Source organism: Carcharhinus amblyrhynchos, chromosome 1, assembly GCF_965287045.1.
Source record: "Carcharhinus amblyrhynchos chromosome 1, sCarAmb.v2.hapA, whole genome shotgun sequence".
NCBI classification, from domain to species: Eukaryota; Metazoa; Chordata; class Chondrichthyes; order Carcharhiniformes; family Carcharhinidae; genus Carcharhinus; species Carcharhinus amblyrhynchos.
In genome coordinates, this window is record NC_137324.1 from 96,360,988 (window position 1) to 96,381,690 (window position 20,703).

The 20,703-nt window shown below is 40.2% G+C and overlaps 1 protein-coding gene across 6 annotated transcripts in view; it reads left to right on the forward strand.

The window, feature by feature from the left end:
* Window positions 1–20,703, forward strand: part of LOC145343191 (protein sel-1 homolog 3-like) — a 77,819-nt gene that overhangs the window by 3,613 nt on the left and 53,503 nt on the right. For all 6 annotated transcript variants that reach the window (XM_080189225.1, XM_080189216.1, XM_080189234.1 and 3 more), the window contains 5 exons: window positions 6,035–6,599; window positions 12,173–12,299; window positions 14,829–14,950; window positions 17,743–17,858; window positions 18,082–18,140. In XM_080189225.1, the coding sequence (XP_080045351.1) occupies window positions 6,035–6,599; window positions 12,173–12,299; window positions 14,829–14,950; window positions 17,743–17,858; window positions 18,082–18,140 (989 nt within the window). The remainder of the gene's footprint in view (window positions 1–6,034; window positions 6,600–12,172; window positions 12,300–14,828; window positions 14,951–17,742; window positions 17,859–18,081; window positions 18,141–20,703) is intronic.

Genomic DNA, 20,703 nt, shown 5'->3' on the forward strand with positions numbered 1-20,703 from the left:
TTTATTTAACCTATCTATATTCCTTTGCAGAGTCCTTATATCCTCCTCACAACTTAGGTAGCTATCATTGTGCCTTCAGCAAAGTTAGGAACCATACATTGAGATCCTTCATCCAAGTCGTTGATGTGAATTGCAAATTGTTGAGGGCTGAGCACTGATCCTTGTAACACTTTCCTTGTCACGTCTTGCCAATCTAAAAAAATTATCCCTATGCTCTGCTTCCTGTTTACTAACAAATCCTCTATCCATTCTAATATGTTACTCCTACACATGAGCTCTTATTTTGCATAGTAACTTTCAATATTGCACCCTGTCAATTTTTTTTTATTCGTTTATGGGACATGGGTGTTACTGGCTGACCAGCATTTATTGCCTATCCCTAGTTGCTCTTGAGAGTCAACCACATTGGAGTCACATGTAGGCTAGGTCAGGTAAGGACATCAGATTTCCTTCCCTAAAGGACATTTGTGAACATTTGGATGGGTTTTTCCAACAATCGACAATGGTTTCATGGTCATCAGTCGATTCTTAATTCCAGATTTTTTTTATTGAATTCAAATTCCATTATCTGTTGTGGCGGGATTCGAACCAGGGATTTGAACCCCAGCGGTATTATCACTAGCTGAAATCTAAGCCATCACCTCCCCGGAAGTGTGCCTTCTGGAAATCTAAGTACAGCGCATCTTCAGGTTTATCCATGTCTCTTGTTTCTTCTTCTATTAGTCAAGCACAACCTCCCTTTCAGAAAACCGTGTTGACTCTGATTGACTGAGATTTTCTGAGTATCCTGCTATAACCTCCTCAATAATCAATACCGGCAATTTTCTTGAGATGGGATGTTAAGCTAACTGGCCTGTAGTTTCCTGCTCTGTTCCTTCCTCTCTTGAATAGAGGAGTCACATTTTCTATTTTCCAATCTAATGAGATCTTTCCAGAATCTTGGGAATTTTGCTAAATTAAAAAAAAACACATACTATCTCAGCAGCCATTTCATTTAGGACCCTAGGATGAAGTCTATCAGGACCTGGAGAATTGTCAGCTTTGAGTTCTAATAATTTCCTCATTACTCTTTCCCTGGTGATTGCAGCTGTTTTAAGTTGCTCCCTCCCTTTTACCCCATGATTCACAATTATTTCTAACCTCTACAGTGAAGATAGAGGATGGATTCTCTGATCCCATTACGTTTAACGGAGATTTGGCTGAGCACCAAATTCTCTGTTCTTGCTGGCAGCAGTGGTGGGGTATGAACGGATGGATAATTCCAGCCATACACACAAAATCTGTTCAATTCATCTGCCATTTCCTTATTTTTCATTATTATTTTCCCCATTTTCATCTCTGGAGGACCAATTTACTTATTCTTTTCCCTTTTAAATATATGTAGAAACCCTTACGATCTGTTTTTGTCTTACTAGCTAGCTTTCCCTTGTACTTTAATTTCTCAATCCTTATTATTTCTTTAGTCATTCTTTGCTCACCTTTGTAGAATTATATGTTTTTTCTTTCAATTTGAAGCTGTCTGGAATTTCTTTAGTTAGCCATGGATGATGTGTCCTTCCCTTAGAATCTTCCTTTCTCGCTGAAATGTATCTTTACCGAGTATTCTTTGGTGGTGGAGAAGCTTCTCGAAATAGTTATTTGGAATAGAATGAATAATCACATGGAAACACGTGGGTTGGTTAGGAAGAGCCAGCCTGGATTTCTTAAGGGAAGATCAGATTTGCAGCTCTTCCCTGCACTACCTTCCTGCCCTGAACGTAATTCTTGAGACTTGGCTACTAGAAATTAACACAAATATGAACTGAACTCACCTTAATTAATGATGCCAGAGGATCTTTTTAATGTACACCTGAACTGGGTGTTCAACATTTTATCTGATGCAACATCTTTGAAAATTCCTTATTCCCTTGGTATTGCACTGCCTTGTCACGTGTTTGTAAACTTAGATATGCTTGTCATGCCAGAAAACTGACAAGCTGATAATGTAACCGCTCTATTCAAAAATAGAGAAAGAAATAAACCTCACATCAGTAGCAGCTAAGATTCTAGAAGCTATATTATGAGGTGAAATTATTTAAAAATCATGAGCTATTAAAGATCAGCCAGTCAAACTCACTGGGTGAAAAATATTTTCTCACGTCACATTTGCTTCTTTTGAAAATCACTTTAAATCTGTGCTCTCTTGTTCTTGATCCTTTTACAACTGGAAACAGTTTCTCCCCATGTACTCAATCCAACCACCTCACGATTTTGAAAATCTTTATCAGATCTCTTCGTAGTCCCCTCCCTTCCAACGAGAATAATTCCAACTTCTCCAATCCCTCCACATGACTGAGGTTTCTCATCACTGCTGCACTCTCTCCAATGCATTCACATCCTTCCCAAAGTGTGGCAGCCAGAGTGTATACAATACTCCATCTGAGGTCTAAGTCATATCTTAAAGAAGTTCAGGATAACCTCCTTGTTCATGTACTCTATGCCACAATTAATAAAGCTTTGGATACTCTCTCCCTTTATTAACTACTCTCTTCATCGGTCATGCCAACTTGAAATGACTTCTGCATGAATTCACCCAGGTCCCTCTGCTCGTGCACACCCATTTAGAGTTGTGTCCCTTATTTTGTATTATCTTTCCAAGTTCTTCCTACCAAAATGAAACATCTTACAATTTTCCATATAGAACTTCATCTTCCACCTATCTGCCTATTCCACCTTGTCTGTCCTTTTGGAGTTCTACACAGTCCTCTTCACAATTTACAATACTTCCAAGTTTTGGACCATCTGCAAAATTTGAAATTGTCCCCTGCACACCAAGATCTAGATCATTAACATATAGCAGGAAAAGCAATGGTCCCAATACTGACACAGTGGAGACTGCACTGAAAACCTTCTTCCAGCCTGAAAAGTATCCATTGGCCATTATTAAGTCAATTTTAATCCACGGTCATGCTGTCCCTTTTATTCCATGAACTATAACTTTACTCACAAGTCTGTTGTGTGGCACTGTATTGAATATCTTTTGAAAGTACACCACATCAATATCATTACCCTCAGACCCTCAGTCCCTCAGCACTGAGATGGGCCTTCTAAACAGCTCCTGTGGCTATCTCTGAAAGATTTCCCAGGAGAGGTAATTGAACTTCAGCCTGCATCCATTCCCACTGAAAGAAAATCCTGGTGGGATGAACCAGGAATTTTCCATGCTTGCATTCCCTGTCTTGAGGATCAAAATTCATCCCTGTGTGTGAACATAAGAACATAAGAAATAGGAGCAGGAGTAGGCCATCTAGCCCTTCGAGCCTGCCCCGCCATTCAATAAGATCATGGCTGATCTGTTGTGGCTCAGTTCCACTTTCCCGCCCTCTCCCCATAACCCTTAATCCCCTCTCTTATCAAGAACCCATCAACCCGCTTCTTAAAAATATTTAGCGAGGCAGCCTCCACCACTTCAACGGGCAGAGAATTCCAGAGATTCACCACCCTTTGAGTGAAGAAGTTCCTCCTCAACTCCGTTCTAAACCGCCTCCCCTTTATCTTGAGGCTGTGCCCCCTAGTCCTACTGTCTTTTTATTTTTATTAAGTCTTTTTATTAAGTCTTTATTACTTTCTGTCCTAAATCATATACATTTAATTTAAGAGTTTTGGGAAGAAGCCCAAACTCCCATGGTTCTTTGGGAAGATGTATTGCAATGAAATTTAAAAGAAAAATAATATGATGTATTTTTGTTATTTTGTCCCCTTAGCAACACAGGATGCATATTATTCCCTAGCTTCAGGGGTGGAGATGAATTTGAAATGTAAAAGTCTGATTCTGTAATCCAGTTGTTTGTAGAACAATAAGCTAGGTTGTGTAAACTGGTGCAAGAGGGAAACATCATTTTTTAAAAAAACGTTATGACCAGGTGAGAAGGAATGAACTGGCTTCCCGGTAATCAACTTTCTCCATTGGTCATAACAAGGCTGAAGTTTCCTTTCTCAAGTCAGAATGCATTGAACTTTTTCAGCTATGAGCAATGCTGAGCAAATCAAACAAGATTTGCTTGACTCAAAGAAAAAGCAAATTTATTAACTACTAAATGTGAGAAAACTAATACAATGTAATGTTAAGCATTTGGCACTCGTTCAGGCCCATGCACACGCACACACACTCTCGCTTGCACCCGCGCTCACAAGCACGCACACAGATATCAGAAATATGGGGAGTTTGAGTGCAAACAAAATAGATAGAAGAATATGCAGTTAAGTACCCTTTTATTTTCCAAGAGATGTAGATCTTAAAACAGTGCAGCCAATTTGAGTTAGCTAGTTTCTTGGGCACGGTCAGATGCAGAAGATATTGCGATTATTATGAGATCTTTGTTTGCTGTTAGATTTCTCGCAGAGTTAGCTTCTTGAACATGGCAACATATTCCATGAGAGAGAGAGTAATGTTCAGCCTGTTTCCTCTGCTTAAAACTTTCTTGACCCCATTTGTATCAGGTGATCAGGAAGGCGAATGGGATGCTGGCCTTCATAGCGAGGGGGATTGAATATAAAAGAAGGGAGGTCTTGCTGCGGCTGTATAGGGCATTGGTGAGGCCGCAGCTGGAGTACTGTGTGCAGTTTTGGTCGCCGTACTTACGCAAGGATATTTTGGCCTTGGAGGGAGTGCAGAGGAGGTTTACTAGGCTGATGCCGGAGTTGAGGGGGTTGAGCTATGAGGAGAGGCTGAATAAACTAGGCTTGTACTCATTAGAGTTTAGAAGAATGAGGGGAGATCTCATTGAGACGTATAAGATGATGAATGGGATGGATAGGATAGAGGTGGAGAGACTCTTCCCGCTCAGAAAGGACAGTAGGACTAGGGGGCATAGCCTCAAGATAAAGGGGGGGGTGGTTTAGAACGGAGTTGAGGAAGAACTTCTTCACTCAAAGGGTGGTGAATCTCTGGAATTCTCTGCCCATTGAAGTGGTGGAGGCCACCTCGCTAAATATTTTTAAGACGCGGGTTGATGGGTTTTTGATAAGAGAGGGGATTAAAGGATATGGGGAGAGGGCGGGAATGTGGAACTGAGCCAAGACAGATCAGCCATGATCTTATTGAATGGCGGGGCAGGCTCGAAGGGCTAGATGGCCTACTCCTGCTCCTATTTCTTATGTTCTTATGTTCTTATGTATCATCTGCAATCTCTATAGTGGCTAGGCAATCTTCCCTTAAAATACTCCACCCATTGTGTATTTCCAGGAGGTTTTGGGTGTCTGTCTGTGGCAGCTGTAGTTTCAACATTCAGTACTTCGCATTTTGAATGTCTCTTCCTTAGACAGTCACGAGGCTTGATAGGTGTCTGTATTATAGGAAATGTCTCTCTTTTCACACTCCCCTGAGAGTGATTTATTTGTTTTCAGCTTCACATTGGAATGTAGCCTTGCATTTTTAAGAGGTTTGCTCTGTCTCAGTTCAAATTACTAAATTTTGAGTCCATTGAAAGTTGAAAAATTGTATTTTCAAAAAATAAAGAGGTATAGCCTTGTGACAAAGATCATTTATAAGTAGTTTTACAGGCCTATAATGGTACTGATTCCACTGAGTACCACAGGTGAATTTTTTTCCCCCACTGGAAGCATTGGAAATGGTTGGCTTTAGCAGCATCAGTTGAAACCGTGGCAATGTCTGGGTCATCTTAAACCACAGTACCACAATTGGCTGCTGTGAAGTTCACAAGAACATTTGTAAATTAAGTAAAATGTGTAATTAAATTCCAGCTTTTCCAAAAAAGACTGATTTTTGTAACTATCAAATTCTAAAGTTTAGCAAAGCAATAATGATAGGATTAGCACTCATCTGCTTTAATTTTTTCTTAGTATTTTTCTGAGTTCCATTTTACTAATGTATCTTGTTTGCTGATCAGAAAACACTAAAAAGCCATTTCAGATGATATGTAAATGAGATAATTAAACAGTCTAAAATACTGATATTTTTAATTGAGAAAATAAATGACATGTTGTTCAGATGGTGTATTTAATGGTAATTTGTATTTTATGAATTCTTTTCCAGATGCCAATACCTTCACTCAGTAGAAATACCACACAAACCACCTCTGTTCTGCAACCTCCAACAGACAGACTGCACAAAGGTTTCATCCGATTTATTAATGCAGCTGATATGATAGAGGCTGACTACAAACTTTCCATTGAATATTTATGTTCTGAACCCAGTACTGTTGGTGTTGAGGTGATAGTTTCAACTGATGTTAAAACTGGAATCACTGTTTACAGGAAAAGATGGAAATGTGAGAAACATCTTCACACCTTGAGAATTCGGACTCTGTGGGTGAGATTTCCAAGCGTCATGTTATACAGACCCGATTATTTGATTCAACGTTCTGTTGACATAAATAATGTCATTTTAAGAGCTTGGATTATAAGTACTGATTTCGAAGCTTACGAGAATCATAATGCGGCTGTATATGAACAAGCTATGACTAGAACCTACAAATTACTGAAGACATTAAGTCCTTATGAACGGCCTTACAAAGATCATAAAGAATGCCTTCAGTGGGATAAAGAGAAGATACAGGCAATAAAAGAAAAGCAAATACCACAATGTTTGCTTGAAAATGGTACATGCCTTTTATTTAATTTGCTTAACCAAAGTTCAACATAGGAAACCATATGCTGCAGTTGGCTGCACAGAAAAAAATGGCTGCTCTAGTCTCATTTCTTTGGGTTACTTTTCTCCATGCCTGTTTATTTATTTTCCTCAAGGGCTTTATTAAATTCTCTCAGATGTAGAGATACGCTCAGCCTCAATAGTTTCCCAGGTAATAGCTACTATATGAACAATTGTAGAAATTGATAGTCCCATTTAATCAAAGATTATTTTAAAGTCTCTCATTATATCCATAAACTGGAATAACTCTCATTAATTCCATAAACATCATTAATGCAATAGCAATACTTCAGATATACTAACATATTACTGAGTTCACGCTTTTGTTCGTTCATGAGTCTGTTTTAACCCTCTGTTTTTCGTTATCCCGAAAAGAACATCATGTATGAAATAAGCACTGAAAATGAAGATGTATATGAAACATACATTGTGGAGAGATTTTTGACTTTGCTTTCCAGAGGGTAATGTAATGGAACAGATCATCTGCCTGTTATAGAAGCTGCCTGATTATCATTCCAACAAAATATTACCCATTTGACAAAGATAAAGATCTCCCCTGCACTTAATAATTACAAAGTCAGAAAATGCCTTATGAGATTAATCATTTTCATTGTTTGGTGTTGATTATGTCTGGTAGAGCGAAAGCTGGTAAAGGGCTTGGTAAAGGCGGAGCCAAGCGACACTGTGGTGCTCCGCGATAATATTCAATGCATTACCAAGCTTGTCATCAGATGTCAGGCTCACCACAGAGACATCAAGCGTATCTCCAGCTTGATCTATGAGGAGGTCCGTGGGGTGTTGAAAGTGTTTTTGGAGAATGTGATCAGGGACTCGGTGACCTACACTGAACATGCCAAGCGCAAAACGGTGACCGCCATGGATGTGGTGTGTGTGCTAAAGCGGACCCTGTATAGCTTTGGTGGTTGAGGACAGTGTAAAGGGGAACAGAGACTTTGGTTACAATTTTGTATCATTCAAAAAATGCGTAGGCCTTATTCCATTCAAAATATTCCAAACTTTCAAACTGAGTCTGCAAAACAAAGGGAGACTCCAAGTCAGTGTATGGTGGCACTGGGGCAGCATGATGGCACAGTGGTTAGCACTGCTGTCTCACAACGCCAGGGACCCAGGTTCAATTCCGATTTGGGCCATTGTCTGTGTGGAGTTTGCACATTCTCCTTGTGTGTACATGGGTTTCCTCTGGGTGCTCTGGTTTCCTCCCATTGACCAAAGATGTGAGAGTTAGGTTGATTGGCCACAGTAAATTGCCCTTTAGTGTCAGGGGGTTCGTAAGGTAAATAAATAGGGTTATGGGGATAGAGCCTGATGGGATTGTAGTCAATGCAGACTCGATGGGCCGAATGGCTTCCTTCTACACTGTAGGAATCTGTGACTTCTGTGACTTAATGCAGAAAGTTTCAAACTTACTTCTGCTGTTTTAAAAACTTGTTCAATGCAGCAGATTGCTACCTGTCATGGACATCATGCACAGTTAGCATTTTCTGGATTAGTGAATGAAAGACTCTGATAGATTCAGAAAATACACTATCATGTTGTTACAAGTTTGTGCTTGTGTAGAAATATTTCTTCCTGGATTTGCCTACTGGAGTCCAAACATAATTGACTACGAAATACTGAGGCCTCTTGATGGCATGATGCTTGTCTTTATTTTCAATGTACTCTCAGTAGCACCGAAAGAAAATCTGGCCCCATATAATATAGAAACTTCTTTGTTCATCCCGAGATTTGCATCAATTGGTGGTTGTCAGTTACCTTTGCTCATGGGCATTCTTCAAAACTAAATATGGTGATATTCCTTCCCTTACACTCATTCTGCATGAATCAGTGTTAAATTCAAACCAGAATTTACAGGCCAAAACAACTAAAATATTGTTGACAATTCAATAAAATCGTTTACAAGAACAACAGCCCAGCCAAACTGAAGAGAAACAACAATATGAAATACAAATACCATTTAAAGAAAAACCTATTGTCACTTGAGTAATACAAAATTTGAATATTACTGGAAAAAGAGATATGCTGGCGAAGCTTTTCATCTTGCACTCATCAGGACAGTTTTACAAGAATACAAAATCTTAGAAACAACAATTTATAATGTGAGAAAAGAGTGCTAATTGTTTGGCGAATGGATTTTGATTTGCCATGGAGGATGCACCAGGGAACAGTTAATTGCTAAGCTTTTGTTTAAATTCAAATTAGACAAGTTACTCTAGTAGAAGCCTTTTCCCTGGGGAATGAACTGGGCAATGGCTATCTCCCAAGTGTGGACATGTTCTTTCTGTTTGCAAAGATCAAGGCCCTGTGTGTAAATAAATGTAGCTTCTAGAATGTGGAGATGAGTCACACTCTGAATCCAACTGATAATAGATTTGTTGTTGGTATAATTCTGAGCACAATCAGGATTATCCAATCACGGAATCACATCTAAAGTTGAACATTATATTTTGAGTTTTGCAAACACAGGCTAGTTGAGTATGGTCTAAACCTTGCCTGTTGTGAACAGCCAAAGGGATGTGCTGTATGATATGATCCACCAGCCATTTAAATGTACAGGCTACGTACCTAGCGCACACAGGCACTGAAATTCATATACCACATTAACAATTTGTGCAGTAGACAGAATGCCTTTTTGACTTGAAGGTAGCACCTTGTTAGTGGAGAATACCACTCGTGTTGCTACTGCATGGTAGAAGTCTGAAACAGCTCACTTCATCTGTTGCTCAAAGTTTTTGAGACATTTTATCCTTCAAAACTAATCTGAGGTGGACTAGGCATTTTTCACAACAAAGTGGTTGTCTTAATTCCATTCGCGAGTTTGTGCAATGCATAGGAAGTAATGATTATGGTTGCCATTATCCCGCTGGATGCTTTGATGCCTCTTATTTTGAAGTCAAGCTTGCATGATTTTGGGCTTGGGTCATTAACTCATATTGAATTAATTATCCTCCTTAAGAAATATCTTTGATATAAATAGAAAACTGGTTTTAGAGATACAAAGCTTTGGCAAGGGGAATATTGTACTATCAATTTAATGGCTTCCTGAAGAAAGGCATTCAAAGAATCTGATAGGCATTTAGGTGCCTTTATTTAAACACTCCATTATTTTGAAGTTGAGTTTTGAGTGAATTTAACAATAGTTAATCCCTAAGTGAGAAAACATACAACCAATACAAATGTATTTGTATACAAGCAGAAACTGTTTCAACTTCTTCTATAAGAATGAACATTCTGGTCTGTGAAAATTCATTCAATACATTCATTTCTACTCATTCATGATGGATAGAGCAAAATCTCATGGAAGACCGTTGTGATTCATACTGAAATAGCTATTAATTAATCAATGAAGCATCTGATCTATTATTAACAGGAGGTCGGATGCAAGGGCAGAAGGGTGGCTTTCATCACCCAATCCCCTGCCCACTCCCCAATGTTGAGTTCCTCAATCAGGTGTTGAGTGCTCTTGAACAAGGAATGCCATGTTCCCACCCATGCAAGATCTATTGATTTAGCTGTTCAGACATGCCATAAGATTTTTGAATTGATTTGACTTATTATTGTCACATGTATTAGTATACAGTGAAAAATATTGTTTCTTGCATGCTGTGCAGACAAAGCATACCATACATAGAGAAGGAAAGGAGAGAGTGTAGAATGTAGTGGTATAGTGTAGCTAGGATGTCATTGTTAGAGTGTTTAAGAGAGTTAGAATAAAGTTTTAGAAGCATAGAACAAGAGTAAGGGTAGAATTAGAAGGTATGCTGGGCACAGCTTGCTAGAAGCTGCCTCTGGCGCCATATTTGGTAGACAGATGGACCCTTGCCCACTGCTGGTAGAATATTAGCAACAGTGGGATGAGCCCATTAAGAAGGCATTAATTGACCGTTTGAATGTCCTCAATTCATGTCTGGATGAGAAGGCAATCCATTAGCCTCTCGTCTTGGACTTAATTGTGTGGAGGCAGAAAGGTAGCAGGGCCCGCACTGCAGTATAAGGATCTGGCACTATAGGGTTAATGTGGCATCGAGTACAGTACTGCCCACAGAATGAAGTAAGAGAACACGTAACCTGCACGTCGGTCTAGCATTGGACAAAGCCATGTGCATAAGCAAGCATGGAGACAACTCTTAGCTTGAACTCTTTACTGTATATTTGTACATAATTCCTGTAGAGTTAACCTACTTAAGACTGTGAAGACTTTATCAAGACTTGGTGAAAGGTATCCAACATCTTACACCTGGTGGCAGTCTTGGAAAATGCCAGAATCTCAGAAACTGGAGCAGAAATTCAAAAGCTGGAAAATTAAAGGAATAGCAACCTGATGCAATTGGGTGGGGGGGGTTGGTGGGTGTGGGTGTTGGGGAAGTCATCGGAGGCTGGCAATGGGGGAGCCACTGCGCATGCGCCAATCTCCCAGTAGGCTTCTCGGGTGGTGTTAGCCCCCCCTCCACTACTGGTGTGAATCCTCCTGTGGACTCTGTGACGCATGGAGTGGTAAAATCGCCCCCATTGAGTTAATTGGGCCTGAGCACAGTACCATCCAACAGTGATGTAAGAGAACACAAGATCTTCACCTAGGAGTCAGTCTATGTTGGACGTAGCCATGCTACAATCCCTAGTTTGAACGTATTTGTACACAGTTCATGTAACTAATAAGTATATACAGTTCACCTACATGAGAGGACAGAGACTTCATTCAGGCCTACCAAACGGTTTCCAACATCCTGCAACACCCGCCCAACACTCTTCCCCCTTGACTAAATGCCACCTTTTGCCTCCAAATTCAATGCTGGGTGACACTGAATTCTGCCCCAAGAATCTTTGAAATCATTGTTGAGCTGAATTGTTGTCTACAGCTGTTTGGTAAATTACAAAAACCAAATTGTACAAAATTTATTCATCTTGATTTAAAAAATACAACAAATCATTGCATAGCCATTTTATTTTTGAATTGCTCCCCCCATTTTATTTCAAATACTATATTCCACAAAATTGAAACAGTGAAACGAATAGCATGAATGCGATATTCTGATCACTTTGTAAACAGGGCCTGAATTTCAAAATGATCTCTTACTGCTATTATTTATTGTTTAATCATTGTTAACTGCATCATACATTTTTTCACCTCGAAGGTTGTAGGGGTCTGGAACACGCAATCTGAATGGAGAGGAGAAGCAGAAACCCTCAATTCACTTAAAAGATGTCTGGATCTGGACCTCAAATGCTGTAACCCCACTGAGCTATGAACCAAATGCTGGAAAGTGAGATTGGGCTGGAAGGCTCATTTTTCAGCCAGCCCAGACACGATGGGTCAACTGGCCTCTTTGTGTGCTGTAAACTTTCTGTGATTCTACCGCAAGTCTTTTTTAGTTTGGTTTGACTTTTTTGTTCAGGTCAGATTTTTCTCTGGCAAATAGATTTAATCTTAATGGAGCCTTCCCTTATCCACAGATTATTTCATCTTGAATACATTTACATATGATTATTAACTTTCTTTTTTTCTAGATGTTGTGGAGCTACTTAGTTTCCCATATGCTTCATCTGGTTTGAATTTTGGAATAACAAGGAAATTAAAAAAATTTAATAACCCGGAAGTGGAAATGGCAAGCAACCGACTTGTTAATAACCCGAGGTATGGCCAGAATATTCCAAATGGTACCATGTTGACGTTCACATTTGTAATTTATAGTTCTAATACCCTGCTGACCTACATTAGAAAATAAGACAATGTCTTAAATTGTGTTTTGAATTAAAACAAGGCTTAGCAGACACACATAGCAAGATACTCCTTAAAACCTATCACTTTGACCAAGTCTTTTGCTGTCTACATTAACCTTATGTGATTCAACATCTAATTCTGCTTTACAATGCACCTTGGAATGTTTCATTACAAAATGTTGCTATTTAAATTGTTCTAAAGAAGACTTGTTCAATTTTTTCGCTTGCGTGTGGGCGCACACTTTCACCTTTTCTCACTCAAGGGATTGATGAGTAAATTTCAGAAAGATAACATTAAACATGAACTTCAAATAAAGTTGAGGGGTGGAATCTTCCCCTCAGCACACTGAGTGCTGCCTAAGGTGAGAAAACTGGTGTGTAATTGGTGGAAGACACCAGTGGGATGCCGGAGCTCCAGGAGAGTCAGAGGGCACAGGTGAGTGTAGTGGCCATCACTAAGGAGAAGGTTCTGGGGAAACTGAAAAGTCTGAAGGTGGATAAATCACCTGGACCAGATAGATGGACTACACCCAGAGTTCTAAAAGAGATAGCTGAGGAAATTGTGAAGGCATTGGTGGTGATCTTTCAGGAATCTCTGGAGGTAGGGAGGGTGCCAGAAGACTGGAAAGTAGCTAATGTAACACTGCTGTTTAAGAAAGGAGGGAGGCAGCAGATGGGACATTATAGGTTGATTAGCCTGACTTCAGTCATTGGCAAGATTTTAGATTCCATTATTAAAGATGTGATTACAGAGTATTTGGAAGTGCCTGATAAAGCAGGACTGAGTCACCGCGGCTTTGCCAAGGGAAGGTCATGTCAGACAAATCTGTTAGAGTTCTTTGAGAAGGTAACAAGGAAGTTAGATAAAGGAGAACCAGTGGATGTGATTTATTTAGATTTCCAGAAGGCCTTTGACAAGGTGCCGCAGAGGAGACTGTTAAATAAATTCAGTGCCCATGGTGTTAAGGGTAAGATCCTGGCATGGATAGAGGATTGGCTGACTGGCAGAAAGCAGAGAGTGGGAATAAAGGGGTCTTTTTCAGGATGACAGCCAGTGACTAGAGGTGTGCTTCTGGGGTCAGTGCTGGGACCACAACTATTCACAATATATATTAACTATTTGGAGGAAGAAACTGAAGGCACTGTTATTAAGTTTGCAGATAATACCAAGATATTTGGAGGGACAGGTGGTGTTGAGGAAGAAAGAGGGCTGCAGAAGGTGTTGGACAGATTAGGAGAGTGGGCAAAGAAATGACAGATGGAATACTATGTGGAAAAGTGCGAAGGTGTGCACTTTGGAAGGAGGAATGAAGGCATAGGCTATTTTCTAAATGGGAAAATGCTTAGGAAATCAGAAACAGAAAGGGATTGGGAGTCATTGTTCAAGATTCTCTTAAGGTTAACTTGCATGTTCAGTTGGCAATGTTAGCACTTCATGTTGAGAGGGCTAGAATACAAGAGCAGGGTTATACTTCTGAGCAGTTTTGGGCCCCATATCTAAGGAAGGACGTGCTGACCTTGGAAAGGGTCCAGAAGAGGTTCATATGAATGATCCCTGGAATGAAGAGTTTGTTGTATGAGGAACAATTGAGGACTCTGGGTCTGAATTCATTGGAGTTTACAAGGATGAGAGGGTCCTTATTGAAACTTACTGGATACTGCAAGGCTTGGATAGAGTGGGTGTGGAGAGGATGTTTCCACCAGTAGGAAAAACTAGAACCAGAGGGCCCAACCTCAAGCTAAAGGGATGATCCTTTAAAACAGAGACTAGGAGGAATTTCTTCAGCTAGAGAGTGGTGCATTTGTGGAACTCTTTGATGCAGAAGGCTGTGGAGGCCAGATCATTGAGTGTCTTTAAGACAGAGATAAATAGGTTCTTGATTGATAAGGGGATCAGGGGTTATGGGGAAAAGGCAGGAGAACGGGGATGAGAAAAATATCAGCCATGACTGAATGGCAGAGCAGACTCAATGGGCCGAGTGGCCTCATTCTGCTTCTATGTCTTACGGTCTACCTGTACACTTGCGTTTTTGCTCCAGATGTTAGTGCATTCTAGGCAAATAAAACTGGGGATGTGGTTTACACTGTCACTCTGGCAGGACATTGCCACTCACTCACTCTTTCTTCCACAAACACCCTGTCACTCTCCCACTCTCTCTCACTTGCACCCTTTCCCTCCCTCTCTCCCACAGTTTTCCCAGAATCTTTCTCTCCTACTTACCAGCATTTTGAGAACTATCTCCAGTGGCACACGGGGGGGCTTTGCAGGCCCCATCCGATCCAGAGGCCACACATTGGACGAAGCAAACACACAATGTATGTACATGTTAAGTTGCTTCTGAAGTCGGTTTTCATAGTTTAGACAACGTATTGCTCAGACTTATTTGTGGAATCTTCTTGACCTGTAATATAATCGGACTATTTCATCAAAATTGGCTGATAGGTTTACTGTGTCAATGTGGATTTATGTACTACATGAATGCAAAAGGCGTCTCTGTGGAATTTTTCACCATGTCCATGAGAAGCAGAGCTATGCCACCCCATTGCTGTTTCTAACTCAAGATGGTAAGCCATGTTTCTGAAATTGCCAGATAATCATAGCATTCATTGTACTGAATTGCTGCTTTCAGTTTCCCTTTGGTAAGGAGGTGACTGTGTGCATGTGGGAAAAGTTGTTAGAAGTGATGATTGCCTTTCTGGAGACGGGTAGGAATGGAATAAGCAAAAGTTGCAGCAGATGAGCACAGAGGGGGTGGTAGAAGGAATACAGTAGTTAACGATGTCATAAACTATAGAAGAAGAGAAGGAGTGGCATACCATAGTTCTTGTCCATGCTCCAATCTAAGGAATTTTGGAAAATCATAATGTAATTATCTCTGCAGACATCACTTTTGGAACCCTCGGGCGTAGGTCATCAGGTCCTGGGGATTTGTTGGATTTTAGTACCATAAGTTTTTCCAAGATGTTTTCGCTGCTGATGTTAATTACCTTAATTTTCTCACTCTTTTTAGGCCTGCGGGTCAGCCTCTATTTCTGGTATTCAACTTGTGTCTTCTAATGTGGAGACAAATACAAAATGCGTGTTCAGTGCCTCTGTGATTTCCTTATTCTCCATGATAATTTCTCCTGATCCTGCTTCTAAGGGACCAATTAATTAATCTTAAAAGGGTCTTTAATTAATCTAATTATTTTTGTATACTTATAAATGCTCTTACAATCTGTTTTTATATTTCTAGTGAGTTTACTCTTTTTTTCCCTTTTTTTAATCAACTTTTAATGGCTGCTTCTAACACTCTCCCAGTCTCTGGACTTGCTGCTGTTATTTGCAACATTTTAAGCCTCTTGTTTTAATCAAATACCAGCCATAACTTCTTGTGTTAGCCACCAATGGATCTTTAGCTACCAATAGACCTTTCTGGCTGAGTTTTTTGCTTTTCAGTGGAATGTATTTTGTTGTACATTTTGAATTACTACTTTAAATCACAGAAACGTTATAGTGCAGATGGAGACCATTCAGTCCATCGAGTCTGCACTGGTTTGCTGAAAGAACATTCCATCCAGTCCCAGTTCCTGCCTTATCCCCATAACCTTGCACATTCTTTCTTTACAGATAGCAGTCTGATTTCCTTTTGTAGACCATGATCAAACCTACTCACTAGTATGTGGCATTGGAAGCAATCCTGAGGTTGCTGCAGACGTGGGTAGAAGAAAAAGAGAGAGAAAGGGCGTGGGTGGCACAGTGGTTAACATTGCTAACCACAGCACTAGGAACTTGGTTTCAGTTTTGGCCTCAGGTGACTGTGGAGTTTGTACATTTTCCCACAGTCCAAAGATTAGGTGAATTGGGCATGATAAATTGCTCTTTAGAGTCCAAAGATGTGTAGGGATAGGACAGGGGAGAGGGCCTGAGTAAGATTCTCAGTCAGAGAGTTACTGCAAACTCAACGGGCTGAATGGCCTCTTTCTGCATTGTAGGGATTCTATAGCACCTCGGGATGGAGTGGCCCTTTCAAGACCACCTTTACATTACTAAATACAAAACATCCAAAGCTGCCAGGCAAGACATCATAGAGGGGCGACCCCTCCATTGGATGAGCAGCAGCTGCAGCCATGCTCTGTCAGTGATCGAAGTGGAATTGGAGGCTCTTCACAGGATGGAGTGCTAGACCTACCACCCCTAGTCTACTGCCAGGTGTTGGCCTCCTGGTTGTGGCCCCCTTAGCTGTGTTTTGGCTACAGCAGGAGACCTGTATGCCAAATGGAAAATTCCAGTCAGCATGTGCAAAAAAAATCTTAATAGGTTCTTTAATTGACTTGACTGGCAATCTGCAAATAGTGGGCAGGTAGCTATCAGCTGACACCCAGTCTTGTTCCATCCAAAATGGGCCCAGAGATAGGAACATGTTAGCAAGCTGACACGCTGGCTGGTAGTGAGTAATTGCTGGCTCACCCACATCCTGTCCCGCCTCTGAAACCAATTGAAAAACTGAACCTACCACCTGAACAGGTAATAGTAGCCACAGTTTGATGTTCCACTGGGGATGCAGTCTTTAAACTAGGTGAGAGGTCACACGGCACCAGTCTATAGGTTTATTTAAAATCACAAGCTTTTGGAGCACTGCTACTTTGTCAGGTGAAATGCTGAAATTAAATTAGATAGCAGTCCCTTAGTGCTCTATTTAAGGGTTAAAATTTATACTCAGATCTTTGAGTAAGATTTAAACACACAACTTTCTGATTCAGAGCTGAGGACGAGGGTAAGATCTTGGAGTTATATAACACCTTTCATAGGTTTCATAGCACTCCAGAAGCACTGAATTACTTTAGATGTATTGACACTATTGTTAGCTGGCCAAACACGGTGGCAATTTTGCACAATGCAAGAGTTCACAGACAATTTTGGACAGAGCAAGACTGGATTGAATGTGCTAGAGGGAATGTGGATTGCGAGAGCGTTGGAAAGACAGTCAGAAATGGCACTATTGTGACCTTCGAGCAGAGAAATCCTGGATGGAATTTTCCCAAGTTGCACAAAGTGCTGGATCGGGCAAGAAAAGCAATGTGAAACTCAGTAATTTCACAGCCCTCTTGTGAGAGTTAGTAGCCATAAGCAGGATTTACACCTGCCGAGAACGGGCCCTGAGAATTGCACCTCCTATATAATGAAGCAATAAACAGAGTGTACATGGGTGTGGATAAAGAATAGAAAAGACCTTTGAATGTGGGGTTCTCTTCTTCAATAAATCTGTAAATTGATGAGGGAGCATTTAAAAAGAATCTATGGGGCATTTGATCACCCACATGATGTTTAAGCTCCATGATGTTTGCAACTCTGTGATGTTGTGATTTTCCTTCAGGTAACATTCACTTTCAGATGCTGCTGATCTCTGGAAAATACATTGCTGGAAGGTCACGTTTCAAACTCACGTTGAGGCAATGGTGTCGAATGGATTTAACCTTGCAAGATAGAAGGGTATTAATGTGCCTTTTTTAATATTAAATGCATTCACTCTAATAAGATCACTTCCGCGTCTTCTGAGTGAATATTTATCCGGTTTGCAATAACATTTCTACTTAACAAAGCAACTGATGAAGCTCTTCTACTCAATCACTTAATGACAATTCATTCTGCGTGAAAATGTTTGTGAATAATAATTGTCCAAGACATTATTTTTAATTATTCATCTTTTTAATAGATGACTTTGACAGTCAGCTATGGAGAAGAACTGCAAAACAGAGAAGATGCATTTTATGTGTAAGTTAAAATATATTGTATTTGAGATTTAATTTAGTTTCTTTAGTTTCTGAAACAATTTGTTATGGTGAAAATTTCTATTGTTACAGGCAGGAAGGGGTTTAATTCAAACAGCCCTGATTTCCTCTCATGACCCATCTGTAAACAGAAAGGTGTTTTGTGTTTTTGATTTTCCCCTTCATAAGTGTCACATTGCCCCCACCTCTCAGTTTTGGTGAAATCCAATTTCTGGTAACAACTCCACAGCGAGCTTAGGGCAGGGTAAAATCAGAGAAGTAGTTTATTTTACATGCATTCAGAATTTATGAAGAAGGTTCGCAATGTTCCCTCTTCCACCCTTTTTGCATTCGTACAGTAAAAGAGGGATAAAGAAAAGAAAGCGATGTAGGGAAGATACTCCAGAGAAAATAAGAAATATTGTTTCAAGTGAGCCCAGAACTCAGAATCAAAAGTCCAATGGTATATTCTTTCATCAAGTCAGCAGATTGAAGATTGATGCTGGATAATTCATTTTTCCAATAGCATTGACTTCAATAATGAGATGAACACGTAGAGGTGAATCAGTTTTGTAGGTGCTGGCATAGAAGTTGAAGTAGAAACAGTACATAAGGGCGGGGGGCAGGCACTCATCTGACTGAGCCCTTGCACTGAGTTGCTGCTTGCTAGATAGAAGATAACAGTATGCATTGCAATTTCACAAGATGTTGTAACTGTTTCTCCGAAGGACCGTGTGAAATGACTCCCACTTTTCATTTTGGTTTGGACAAAGGATGTATAATCCTTTGTCTGGATTCTTGAGATGGTTGCTGTTTAAATCATTAATCATTTAAAGGAGGTTTTTAGTCCTTTATCTTATCAGATTTGTCATCTCTTTTGGCCAGACCTTTGTCTTAGAAATCCAAATGATCATTGTACAATTCCCCTCGATTTGATCTCTGCGACCGTAGGGAACTTTAGCTTCTGTTTGGAGACCATGAGGTGATAGTTGTTCTGAATGTCAGGAAGGTCCTTTTATTTGAGTCATTGCCAGCAATGGATTCAGATATTTTCAAGCCTTTGTCCGGTTTTTTAAAAATTATAAGTTAGCCATATATATATATAATATGTGTATATCATTTTTATAAAAATAGAAGACAAAATTTTCTGGCCATTCATGTCGATGAGTTCTTCCGGACCCATCGACAGTACTCCCCTGCTATGGATTTTTTGGCAGTATGGGTACATTCAGTGGAAAACCACATTGTCAACAGCAGGACCAGAAGATCCTGTGCAGGCCAATGGTGGGTGCCTCCCACTGGTGCAAAACACGCAGTGGTTTGCTTGGAAATCCCATTCACGGAGTGTGGTCTTAACCCTGGGACACTGAACCCAAGAAAGGCAAAGATATGCAACAATGTTGATCCCTTTTAATCTGACAGCTATTCATAGTCTCAACTGTGACTCAGTAGTAACTATCTTGCCTTTGAATTCTGGAGGTTATGGTTTTAAGATTCCCAGCTGACACTTGAACTTGTCATCTTGAGAAACTTCCTCCCTGAGCACCCCCAGCCTTGTGCTAATGGTCCACTGAGTAAGAAGTGATATACAGAATTCCATAATTTGGACCGAGTGATACTGGTGAAATGGAAAACATGTTCAAGTCGGGATGATGTGTGATTTGGAGGGAAACTTGGAGCCGATGAAATCCTTGTGAAATTTCTACTCTTGGTCTTCTTGGTGTTAGAAGCTGCATAGAAGATGGGAAAATTGGATGGGGCAGAGTGGGATCATGGGGGAGTGCAGTTGTTGTCAGAGTTGCTGCAATGCAGCCTATATGTTGCTCAAAATGTTTAACATTAAAAAAGAACTTTTGTTTGGAAATTCTTTGCAATCACCACGTCATTAACAGTACAAATAGTGTATTATACATGTGTATATATAATTGTTATTTTAACAATAATGCCATGAACCTTATAAACATTGAATTTTCTGTGACGACAGTCACCCAACCACTCCAATATATGTGGGGAATTGGGGGTAATTTTCCTATCACGCTTGCCATGGGAATTGTAGTGGGCAGGGGGTTGCTGTGGACCACGCAAAGGTCCGTTGACCTCGGGAGGGATTTTCCAGTTTTTGGGGCAGTGTGGCCGGAAAATCCCACCCATTGTGTTCCAGAAGCATTGTTGAGTCCAAAGATCTAAAGGAAAAGACTGTTCTTGGTTAGATTCCAAGAGATGTAGAGGGTAGCGTCCACCTCTAAACCAGTAAGAGAGAATAAGATGGTGTTAAAGGAGGAGAAAACTTACCTGAAAGAAATCAATGACGTGGAAATCCCTGGAGGCAGGTCCATATCCAGATGAGGCAAAACATAGAACTCACACATTCTGAACTCACCATTTCCAACAATGAAAAATCCCTAATTGATTTGGGGTCCAATATATGAGTAACTTTAAACAAGAAGTGGCAAGTGTAACATGCTTAGGATGAAAAAAGTAACTTTAAACCAGTGATTTCCAAAGCTTTGCAGTAATGAGGTTGCCCACAGGCCTGGGTCTCCTACAAATTAATTGATTGCTATGAT